Source organism: Eleutherodactylus coqui, chromosome 11, assembly GCF_035609145.1.
Source record: "Eleutherodactylus coqui strain aEleCoq1 chromosome 11, aEleCoq1.hap1, whole genome shotgun sequence".
Lineage (NCBI taxonomy): Eukaryota > Metazoa > Chordata > Amphibia > Anura > Eleutherodactylidae > Eleutherodactylus > Eleutherodactylus coqui.
The window spans coordinates 138,216,245-138,227,624 of NC_089847.1; the positions used below are offsets into that span (position 1 = coordinate 138,216,245).

The 11,380-nt window shown below is 49.4% G+C and overlaps 1 protein-coding gene across 3 annotated transcripts in view; it reads left to right on the forward strand.

Moving 5' to 3' along the window:
* SCUBE2 (signal peptide, CUB domain and EGF like domain containing 2) overlaps positions 1-11,100 on the forward strand; it is a 67,846-nt gene extending 56,746 nt beyond the window's left edge. For all 3 annotated transcript variants that reach the window (XM_066583656.1, XM_066583657.1, XM_066583658.1), the window contains 4 exons: positions 2,161-2,358; positions 3,504-3,656; positions 6,531-6,610; positions 10,068-11,100. In XM_066583656.1, coding sequence (XP_066439753.1) covers positions 2,161-2,358; positions 3,504-3,656; positions 6,531-6,610; positions 10,068-10,220 — 584 coding nt within the window. In that variant the 3' untranslated portion in view covers positions 10,221-11,100. The remainder of the gene's footprint in view (positions 1-2,160; positions 2,359-3,503; positions 3,657-6,530; positions 6,611-10,067) is intronic.
* The last annotated feature ends 280 nt before the right edge of the window (positions 11,101-11,380 follow it).

Genomic DNA, 11,380 nt, shown 5'->3' on the forward strand with positions numbered 1-11,380 from the left:
TCGGGCTACACTCAGTCAGTGTCCACATCTGAGTGGTATACAGGGATGTACAGAGTGATGTGGGCGGTACCAGGGATGTACAACATGTTGTGGGCGGTACCAGGAATGTACAGCGTGTTGTGGGCGGTACCAGGGATGTACAGCATGATGTGGACGGTAGCAGGGATGTACAGCGTTATGTGGGCGGTACCAGGAATGTACAGCGTGTTATGGGCGGTACCAGGGATGTACAGCATGATGTGGGTGGTAGCAGGGATGTACAGCGTGTTGTGGGCGGTAGCAGGGATGTACAGTGTGATGTGGGCGGTACCAGGGATGTACAGCGGGATGAGGGCGGTACCAGGGATGTACTGCGCGATGTAGGCGGTACCAGGGATGTACAGCAAGATGTGGGTGGTACCAGGGATGTACAGCGTGATGTGGGCGGTAGCAGGGATGTACAGTGTGATGTGGGCGGTAGCAGGGATGTACAGTGTGATGTGGGCGGTACCAGGGATGTACAGCGGGATGAGGGCGGTACCAGGGATGTACAGCGGGATGAGGGCGGTACCAGGGATGTACTGCGCGATGTAGGCGGTACCAGGGATGTACAGCATGATGTGGGAGGTACCAGGGATGTACAGCGTGATGTAGGCGGTACCAGGGATGTACAGCGTGATGTGGGCGGTACCAGGGATGTACAGCGTGATGTAGGCTGTACCAGGGATGTACAGCGTGATGTAGGCGGTACCAGGGATGTACAGCAAGATGTGGGTGGTACCAGGGATGTACAGCGTGATGTAGGCGGTACCAGGGATGTACAGCATGATGTGGGCGGTACCAGGGATGTACAGCATTATGTGGGTGGTACCAGGGATATACAGCGTGTTGTAGGCGGTACCAGGGATGTACAGCATGATGTGGGCAGTACCAGGGATGTACAGTATGAAGTGGGCATTACCAGGGATGTACAGCGTGATGTGGGCGGTACCAGGCATGTACAGTATGAAGTGGGTGGTACCAGGGATGTACAGCGATATGTGGGCGGTACCAAGGATGTGCAGCATGATGTGGGCAGTACCAGGGATGTACAGAGTAATGTGGGCGGTTGCAGGGATGTACAGCGTGATGTGGGCGGTAGCAGTGATGTACAGCGTGATGTGGGCGGTAGCAGGGATGTACAGCGTGATGTGGGCGGTACCAGGGATGTGCAGCATGATGTGGGCGGTACCAGGGATGTGCAGCGTGATGTGGGCGGTACCAGGGATGTACAGCGTGATGTGGGCGGTACCAGGGATGCACAGTGTGATATAGGCGGTACCAGGGATGTACAGCGTGATGTGGGCGGTACCAGGGCTGTGCAGCATGATGTGGGCGGTACCAGGGATGTACAGCGTGATGTGTGCGGTACCAGGGATGTACAGCGTGATGTGTGCGGTACCAGGGATGTACAGCGTGATGTGGGCGGTACCAGGGATGTGCAGCGTGATGTGTGCGGTACCAGGGATGTACAGCGTGATGTGTGCGGTACCAGGGATGCACAGCATGATGAGGGTGGTACCAGGGATGTTCAGCGTGATGTGTGCGGTACCAGGGATGTACAGCGTGATGTGGGCGGTACCAGGGATGTGCAGCGTGATGTGTGCGGTACCAGGGATGTACAGCGTGATGTGTGCGGTACCAGGGATGCACAGCATGATGAGGGTGGTACCAGGGATGTTCAGCGTGATGAGGGCGGTACCAGGGATGCACAGTGTGATATAGGCGGTACTAGGGATGTACAGCGTGATGAGGGTGGTACCAGGGATGTTCAGCGTGATGAGGGCGGTACCAAGCTGTGGCGGTGTTCACCGGCTTCTATACCCACCGACTTGTGCTGCGCCTCATTTAGGTCCCACATCAAGGTGCTGTACTGAATGTTTTGGGAGCTAGCAGGCATAAGGGGGTCCATACTTAGCGGCATCCAGTCCCACTGCATTGAGGTTAGAGGATCAGTTGATCGTTGGGGGATCCCGATTGTCAGATCCCCAAATCCCTGTTGATAGTAAAGAGGTAGGAGCCTGGGGCGGGCGTCAGAGCCGTGTGACTGTCTGATCACCCCGATCAGGGCTGGTTCCATGTAGATATTCATCATCACACACCATCACGCCCGGTATAACCTGCTGTCTCCATTGTCTTCAGACCGGCAGTGCGGCGGGGAGCTGGGGGATTACTCCGGCTACATCGAGTCTCCCAATTATCCCGGAAACTACCCAGCAAACACAGAGTGCACATGGAACATCACGCCGCCCCCCAAGAGGCGGATCCTCATTGTGGTGCCGGAGATCTTCCTGCCAATAGAAGACGAATGTGGAGATTATCTGGTGATGAGGAAGAGCTGTGAGTATCTCCATCCAGAAGAGCCGAATCTGGTAAACCGGTCGCAGCGCCCTCTATCTGGCATGCATGTTATAGCGCCTTCTATCTGGCAGGCATGTTATAGCGCCTTCTATCTGGCAGGCATGTTATAGCACCTTTTATTTGCTGGTCAGGTTATAGCGCCCTCTATCTGGCGGTGAGGTTATAGCGCCCTCTATCTGGCGGTCAGGTTATAGCGCCCTCTATCTGGCAGTCAGGTTATAGCTCCCTCTATCTGGCGGTCAGGTTATAGCTCCCTCTATCTGGCGGTCAGGTTATAGCGCCCTCTACCTGGCGGTCATGTTATAGCGCCCTCTACCTGGCGGTCATGTTTTAGCGCCCTCTACCTGGCGGTCATGTTATAGCGCCCTCTATCTGGCGGTCATGTTATAGCGCCCTCTATCTGGCAGTCATATTATAGCGCCCTCTATCTGGCAGTCAGGTTATAGCACCCTCTATTTGTCGGTCATGTTATAGCGCCCTCTATCTGCTGGTCATATTATAGCGCCCTCTATCTGGCGGTCAGGTTATAGCGCCCTCTATTTGTCGGTCATGTTATAGCGCCCTCTATCTGGCGGTCAGGTTATAGCTCCCTCTATCTGGCGGTCAGGTTATAGCGCCCTCTACCTGGCGGTCATGTTTTAGCGCCCTCTACCTGGCGGTCATGTTTTAGCGCCCTCTACCTGGCGGTCATGTTATAGCGCCCTCTATCTGGCAGTCATGTTATAGCGCCCTCTATCTGGCAGTCATATTATAGCGCCCTCTATCTGGCAGTCAGGTTATAGCGCCCTCTATTTGTCGGTCATGTTATAGCGCCCTCTATCTGCTGGTCATATTATAGCGCCCTCTATCTGGCGGTTAGATTATAGCGCCCTCTATTTGTCGGTCATGTTATAGCGCCCTCTATCTGCTGGTCAGGTTATAGCGCCCTCTGTCTAGCGGTCAAGTTATTATACCTTCTATGTAGTGGACTGGTTACAGCACTACATATCTTCTGTTGTAGCTACAGCGCCCCCCTCTCTGGAGGTCGTGCTGCAGCTTGCACTATGTGGCGGTGTTTCATGCACTTGATGATCGGCTACAAATCAGTCAATGTTGGAAATGTTGTTACTTTATTTCTTATGAAGCTTCGTCGAATTCGGTGACAACATACGAGACGTGTCAGACCTACGAACGCCCCATCGCCTTCACCTCGCGGTCTAAGAAGCTCTGGATACAATTCCGGTCTAACGAGGGGAATAGCGCCAAAGGTTTCCAAGTTCCATATGTCACATACGATGGTAAGACGAGCGGCCATGCCTGAGAATTAACCCCTTCTTTCCATGCCAACAAGACTATAACTTGGAGCAGAGATTCCCAACCTTACTTGGGTTCTCAGAGACTTTTACTTCTAGTGAAATATCCTCAGGATAGGTCATCAATAGTTGATCTTCGGGGTTCTGACCCTGATTGATCAGCTGATCCTCTAACCTCAATGCAGTGGGACTGGATGTAGTCATCGGTAGTCTGGGCTGATTTCAGTGAGAGCAAAGCCTTTATTACACTTCGGGCCCGACCACCGATGAGGACGGCCAGCCCTGCTGCACTGACAGTGTGTCGGAGGACCAGCTGATTGGTGGGGATCCCTAGCAGCAGACCCTCACCGATCAACTGTTCATGACTTATCTTGAGAATAGGTCATTAATAGTAAAAGCCTGAAATACCCCTTTAATACTACAGCTGAACCCCTAAAACGTTTGCACTCCTGAACCCCCTAATACCATTTCTGTCTGAAAGAAGCTCTGTGTATTGGCCGGTACAGCTTCAAGAACTCTTGCCCAGCGCTATCATTTGGCTCAGGCCCGGTTAGCGCTTTGCACGGGGTCTGTGTGACGGGTCTCATTGTCGCTGTGTTCTTACTTGGACCGGGGGCTCCCTGAACCCCTTCAGTGGCAGGTTTATAATTACCATTGATGCCTCACAGAGCAGGTTTTTTAAATGAGTCAGCAATGCAAGTAAAAACCCCGGAAGATGTCAGCTGACCGTTCAGTGCTCTGCACATTTCAGCACTACAGCTGTCCACGGAAATCTTTGAGGGTTTAACTGCATGGTCAGTGCAGCAAGCCCTGGAAATTTTCCAGGCGTGCCACTAAAGGGGTTAATGGCTCTTCCAGAATCCCTTCTAGATTGTAAGCTCCTATGATTGGACTCTTATATATTTACTTTAAGGAACATTTATTTTGCAAACAGTACAGTATGGGAACAGATAAAAACCTACAAGGTGAAGTAGAAGCTAATGGAGACGAGCCTTCTATTAACCCCTTGGTGACACAGCCTATTCTGACCATGCAGACGCAACAATTTTTTGGACTTTCAACCCCGACTGTGAAAAGCTATAACTGTTTTATTTTCCCATTGACGGCTCTGTAAGGGCTGTTTTTTTGTCTGACGAGCTGTAGTTTTTACTGGCACCATATTGGGGTACGTTCTGCTTTTTTGATCACTTTTATTGCATTTTTTTGGCAGACGAAATGAACAAAATAAGCATTTTTGCTCCATTTGTTTTAGTTTTCCATTCTTTACAGTTTTTTCTGTACAGGACAAATAGTGTGTATATTTTATTGTACAGGTTGTTATGGATAGGTTGATATATAATATGTGTTTTGGTTGTCTTTTATGCAAAAAGGGGAACGCGTGCAAAAAATGTTTTGTTTTTTTCCTACTTTTTTTTTGTGTTTTTTTACATGGTTTATGTCCCTTTAGGGGGTTTGAACCAGAAATGCTATGATAATGCATTACTGTAGTTCTGTACTGCAATGCATTATCGTTTACATTAGCGATTAAAGGCCTCAGCAGGGCTGGACGCCATTGTCTGGCATTTGGTTGCTGTGTTCTTACCAATCAGCCACAGCTGGCGCCCGTGGCACCCACAGGACGTATGCTTATGTCCTGGGTGTTGAGTATAAGGCTGCCTGTCCACGATCGAAATTCGTGGGTAATGAATTGCCCGTGAATCACGCTCTGTAAAGTTTTCCATAGCGTTGCTATGGAAAGCACAGCTCTGGCGTCCACGAGCGGAGAAACATAGCGATTTTCGGCTTGTGGGATTTAACCCTTTCCAATCCAATTTGTATCCTGGTTTTCCTAGGGGGGCTTACTCTTTTTCTGCCATTATACAATGGCGCTATCTGCTGGCTAAAGCCAGTACTGCATGATGTGACACTTTGGATAGGCTCCGACAGCAGAGAGGCTGGCGATATACAGTAAGAGAACCCCCGACGGACGTCTTCCAATATCAGAGCTGTACAACCTTAAATCATAATGTCTTCAGAGGTCAGGCAGTGGATTGGAAAGGGTTAAATCATGACATGCTGCGATTGCCGCTATTCTCCGCGGTGAGCCTGTCAGCGCTCCCCCCTCCTCCACCACGGCGGGATATCGCTAGCAATATTTCACCTCGGCTGTGGTCAGGGGGCCTAATGCGCCCAGAACGTAAATTAAGAGGTTACGCCAACGCAACATATTATAGAAAACAAGGAGTCGGAAAAGGGGAAAAAAAGAAGAGCAAAACCAAACAAAGCAAAGAGGGTGAAAAGCCCCCCACAGCGGGACTGCTGTAGTAAGGAGCAGAAGCCCCTAATAGTGGAGTAACCAGCAGAGGCACAGTCCACCCAACAGTCCCATATCTTACCGTATATGCCAACCTTATACACGGGCACTACAGTGATACCTCCACGCATCCAGGCGCTTCTAGTGGGTTTCTTCAGGTCGGCGTCCATTTAAGCAAGATCACTTTTGTAACATAGAACAATAGTAGTTTGTAGTCCACCAGGATATCGCCCACAAGCCCGAAGAGGCGAACCTTCTTCCTCATGAGACTGCAGAATGCCAGTAATCCCGCAGCACATTGCACCATATTCATGATGGTGCCCTCACCGACAGAGCATCTCAGACACGCCACCATAGGAGACAAACCCATAATGTGCCGCCGGATGTAATACACCCCGTGCACAAATGTAACTGGTAGGAGCTGATGTGTAGCACTGACCTGAGGAGGGCCGGAGCTGACCAGTACTCCTGCACTCCCGTGATAATCGTCGTGTCCCCCCCCCCCAGCCCACCGGACTCTTAATCCTTTCTTTTATTGTTAACACATCTTTTCTTGCTTCCTCCAGAAGATTATCAGGAGCTCATAGAGGATATTGTCCGAGACGGGCGGTTGTACGCCTCCGAGAATCACCAGGAGATACTAAAGGTACGTTCTGGATCTGGCACTGTAAAGCAGATGGAGAATTAGGCTATAGGGGGCGCTACACTCACAATGTGTTATTCCACCCTCTGTTGTACTGCTCCCTGTTATCAGACATTTCAGCCATAATGACCCCCCCCCCATCTTTTTCATTGGTCCAAGACCGGGATTGACTCTCTGCCTGTAGACCGATCATATCAGGATCATATCAGACAAAGCAAATTGCTTCCCTCCCCCCAAACCCCTAGAATAGATTACAAGGCCTTAACTCTGCAATGAAAGAAATGTAACCACTTCAGGACCCCCCAACGACTAGAAACGTCCTGCGGAAAGGAAATGTACCGAGTCCCCTCAATACCTGGCGGCTATCATGGCCGCTAACTCTTTAGATGACACCCTCAAAGCTGACTGCACGTCTAAACAGTCAACAGGAGAGGGGCGCCCCCTCCCACATCCCTTCAGCACCCCCACAGCTCAATCAGAGGGTACCAATGGGCTACCATGGCAGCTCAGAAGCTACTGAAGGCTCCCAGGGCTGCACCTCACAGATGCCCATCAATCCCTGCCCAGGGCAGCATCAAAAATCACTACATACTGCAATACTGAAGTAGTACAGTGTATAGTACAAGCCATCAAATGATCACAAACTCTTGATCCCCTGAGGGCACCAAATAAAAATATAAAAACCACTCAGTTCAAAAATAAACATTCCCCTATTTTCCCTATAAACACCTAAAAGTGCAAACTATTAACCCCTTAAGGACACGGCCTATTTTGGGCTTAAAGACAACGATTTTTGGCGGATTTTCTTCTCCATTTTTCAAAAGTCATAACTTTTTTACCTTTCCGTCGCCGCGGCCGTATGAGGGCTTGTTTTCTGCGTGGTAAACTGTAGTTTTTATCGGTGCCATTTTTGGGTACATTAACTATATTGTAAAACTTTTATTATTTTTTTTATGATAGCAGGGAGAGAAAACGCATCAATTCTGCCATAGATTCTTTTTTTTTACAGCATTAATCATGCAGCATAAATGACACAATCCATTTTTTTCTGCGGGCCGGTACGGATACAACGATACCAAAATTCTTACATTTTCTTTAGGTTTTTTCCACTTTCTGCAATAAAACCCCTTTTTTTTGGAAACCTTTTTTTTTTTCAAAATCGCTGCATTTAAAGTCCTGTACCTTTTTTATTTTTCTATGTACGGAGCTCTATGAGGGCTTATTGTTTGCGCGGCGAGCTGTAGTTTTTATTGGTACTATTTTGGGGTACATACGGCTTTCTTGATCACTTTTATTGCGTTTTTAGGGAGGCAAAATGCTAAAAATTAGCATTTTGCCTCAGCTTTTTATTTTTATTTTTTTTTACGCTTTTTTCCCTGCACAGTCAAAAGCATGTGCAGCTTATTGTACGCATCGGGGTTTTTTTACAATTTTTTTTAACCTTTTTTATGCTAATATGAGAAAAAGCATAAAAAGGGGGGGGGGGTTAACTTTTTTTTTTTACATTATTTTTTTTATTCATTTTTCTTTTCTTTTTTTTTTTTTACACCATTTGTGTCCCTCTGGGGGACTTACAGTACAGCACTGATGATCGCTGTGATAAGGCATGACAGGGCTACTGCCCTGCCATGCCTTATCGCTTATACAGCGATCTCAGGCTATGGCACTACAGGACGCCAGTGTCTGCGATTATATCGCGAGAGCCCGGTGATGTCATAGAGGGAGCGCGCTCCCTCTGTGAAACCCTCCCATGCTGCGATCTACATAGGTTAACAGCGGGGAAGGGGGGGGGCGCATCTCCGATGCACCCCCACTGTTGCAGTGGGAGGCCGGCTCCTGCTGCGGGATCATAAGTGATCTTGCGCTATCCCCAGGACGTAAGTTTACGCCCTGTTGCGGGAAGTACCCCGCTGCCAGGACGTAAACTTACGCCCTGGAGCAGGAAGGGGTTAAAGTCACATAATATTTATGCCACACGTTGAGGGACAGAATGAGTTACGATCTTTGAACTCCCAGCTCCCCAAAAATTTGAACAAAAACTGATCAAAAAGATATATGCACCCCAAAATGGTAATAATAAAAACTACCGCTCACCCTGAAAAAAGGAGCCCTCGCGCCGCGCAATCAGCGAAGCAGTAAAAAAGTTACGGGTCTCAGAATGCGGTGACAGAAAACAATTTCTGTTTAAATTTTATTTAGGTTTTAAAAACTCTCTAAATTTCGTATATGAGGACTGTATAATGCTTCACTTGTCCTGTGGGGGCGCTGCAGGGAAATTACACACTTGCTGCTGCTTCTCTCACAAATGACAAGGTCCTATATGATCAGCTTATTGTCAGGGAAGCCTTCTACCAAAAGTAAATGCGCCCAGTTAACAAGTGGGAAATAAAGAGAGAATCTACCCTAAAACTTTCCCCGGGGGCGTAACCATATAATAGTCAAACCAACTCCACACAGTGATAGTGATTACAGTGCAGTTACCTCCAGTGGTCACAGGTGATGCCTTCTCTGATTAGAGCCGTCCATTTCTTCTCTGCCCAGACTGCCTTGAAGACTTTTAGCCACCACTCGTGTCTGTACGCTGTTCCCATACTGCCCCACTGTGTCCTCCCCTAATAGTAGTATCCTCTATTTGTGCCCCTCAGAGTAATAATTCGCTGCCCACTATAATAATGCCTTCTTTGTGCTCCATAGTAATAGTGCCCTTCTGTGTAACCCCACACAATAATCCCCTTTGAGTCTCCCCACAAAATTATGATGCCCACCTGTAAAAAGATAATACTTCTGTGCTGCTTTGCTCCCCCAATAATAGTGCCCCCTATGTGCCTCCAATCTTTTAATAGTGACCCCACATGCTGATAGCACCCCCTCTGTGCCACCACAAATAGTAGTGCCCCTTCTGTGACCTCACATTCTGATAGTGCCCCTTCTGTGCCCCTTCAGTTACAAGTGCTGACCATGTGGTGCTGACAGCGAGTGCCTGTTCAGCTGATTGGCTAGAGCCATGAGTGGTGGACTGCGAGGATAGGTCCTCAATAGTAATTTCATGGCACCCCCTGCTCCATGTATAACTTGGCCTGACTCCTCCCCCATCGCTGGCTCTCATGCTGTAGTCTTGGGGAGTAGGAGACGGAGGAGTCAGGCGATGCTATATAGGGAGCAGCTGGGTGAATAGGTGGCCCTGTGCTGGCTGCATTATTTGGGGTGGAAGGGCCGGCGAGGTTCAGGGCAGTCCCCTTATGGTAGAAGCTCTGGCCTAGTGCCGTCCCTGACTGCCACTGTGTAATACTGCCACCTGGTGGCAGTTCTCCTCTGATGCAGGGTACTTGGTGGAGCAGGGCAGGATCCGGGGCCGCAGGGAGGGAACCTGCGAATATAGACACGGGAGAACATCCACCGCCACCTTCCGCTTCTGGCTGCCTGGACTCGGCTGTTAATCTCCTGTTTGTGTCTCCCACAGGATAAGAAGCTGATTAAGGCGCTGTTTGACGTCCTGGCGCACCCTCAGAACTACTTCAAGTACACGGCTCAAGAGTCCAGGGAAATGTTTCCCAAGTCCTTCATCCGACTCCTGCGCGCCAAAGTCTCCAGATTCCTGCGACCCTATAAGTAATGCATGACAAGCAGACATTGTATCGGGGTCCGATATCCTCACGCTGCACTATTATAGATTATATCGCTCCAGCCTGAGCTCCTTCTCAGATTGAAGGGACTTGATTTCAACCGTTTTTGGCCTATGACCTGATCGCATTGGTATTCGGGGTTCTAGAATGGTCCGCGCCACCAACGTCTTCCTTCACCGACGACCCATCAGCCGCCATATTTTAAGATGAAACTTTGCAGTTTCGGTCTAAACCTGGACAAAGTCATCGGAACGTCGGAGACGGTGGAACTTGCTGAACTTTCCTCATACTAATAAGAAGAAAGGGGGTCTTGTGGGGTTACGGAGGATGGCGATCATACTTCACTCTATCTATTGCCCGAACCATCAGGACTGCGCCGGAAACCAGAACATGCGGGTCACATCAGATCCAAGAAAAAAAAGATGACTTGGATGCAGTGGGCTCGCAGGCAGCTTACTGGCACTGAGCTGAAAATTCATTCTAGCCCATATTTCCCCCCAAGGTCCTGCACGGATGCGTTTCGGATCGGCATTCGTTACCTTGGACACAACAACTTCCAGGCCTCAAGTATCGCTGACATGTTTGTAGAAGAAGAATGTGCTTTCTATAAGTGACCCCTTATGGGGGGGTCGGAGACTTGCAGTGCTGGACACTGGGACGGACTCCATGTACTGGACTGTTGAGGGGTCTTCCTGTCTCTGCAGAGGACGCGCCTCTCGTGTATCTGGCTGTAAATGTTGTACAGTTTCTCCGCACTATACACGGTATACTCTTTACAAGAGTCCGGCCGGCCGAAGCCGCAGAGTATCGGGATGGAAGAGAATATTTTTTTAGATTTGTGAATTAATAAAAGCGTATTATTCACCGTAACGCCGTCTTGGCGCCTTTCTGTAATGGGGGCGCTGCAGCTGAGGTTCCTCTATCGTCCTCGCTCAGGTGATCTACACCAACTGGCCGTATTGTTAGAGCGCTAATGGCCTTCCGAACCGCAGCGATTCATGGTGGTGATGAAACCGTCCTGCAGGAATACCGGCCCCTGCGGACAGGAAGCTTCTTGTAGTTGCCGCAGATTAGATGGCGGTGTTGACATGTTCTGACCGGCTGACAGGAAGGGGTCAGCGATTCATGCTGCTTGCGCCAATTTCTGACC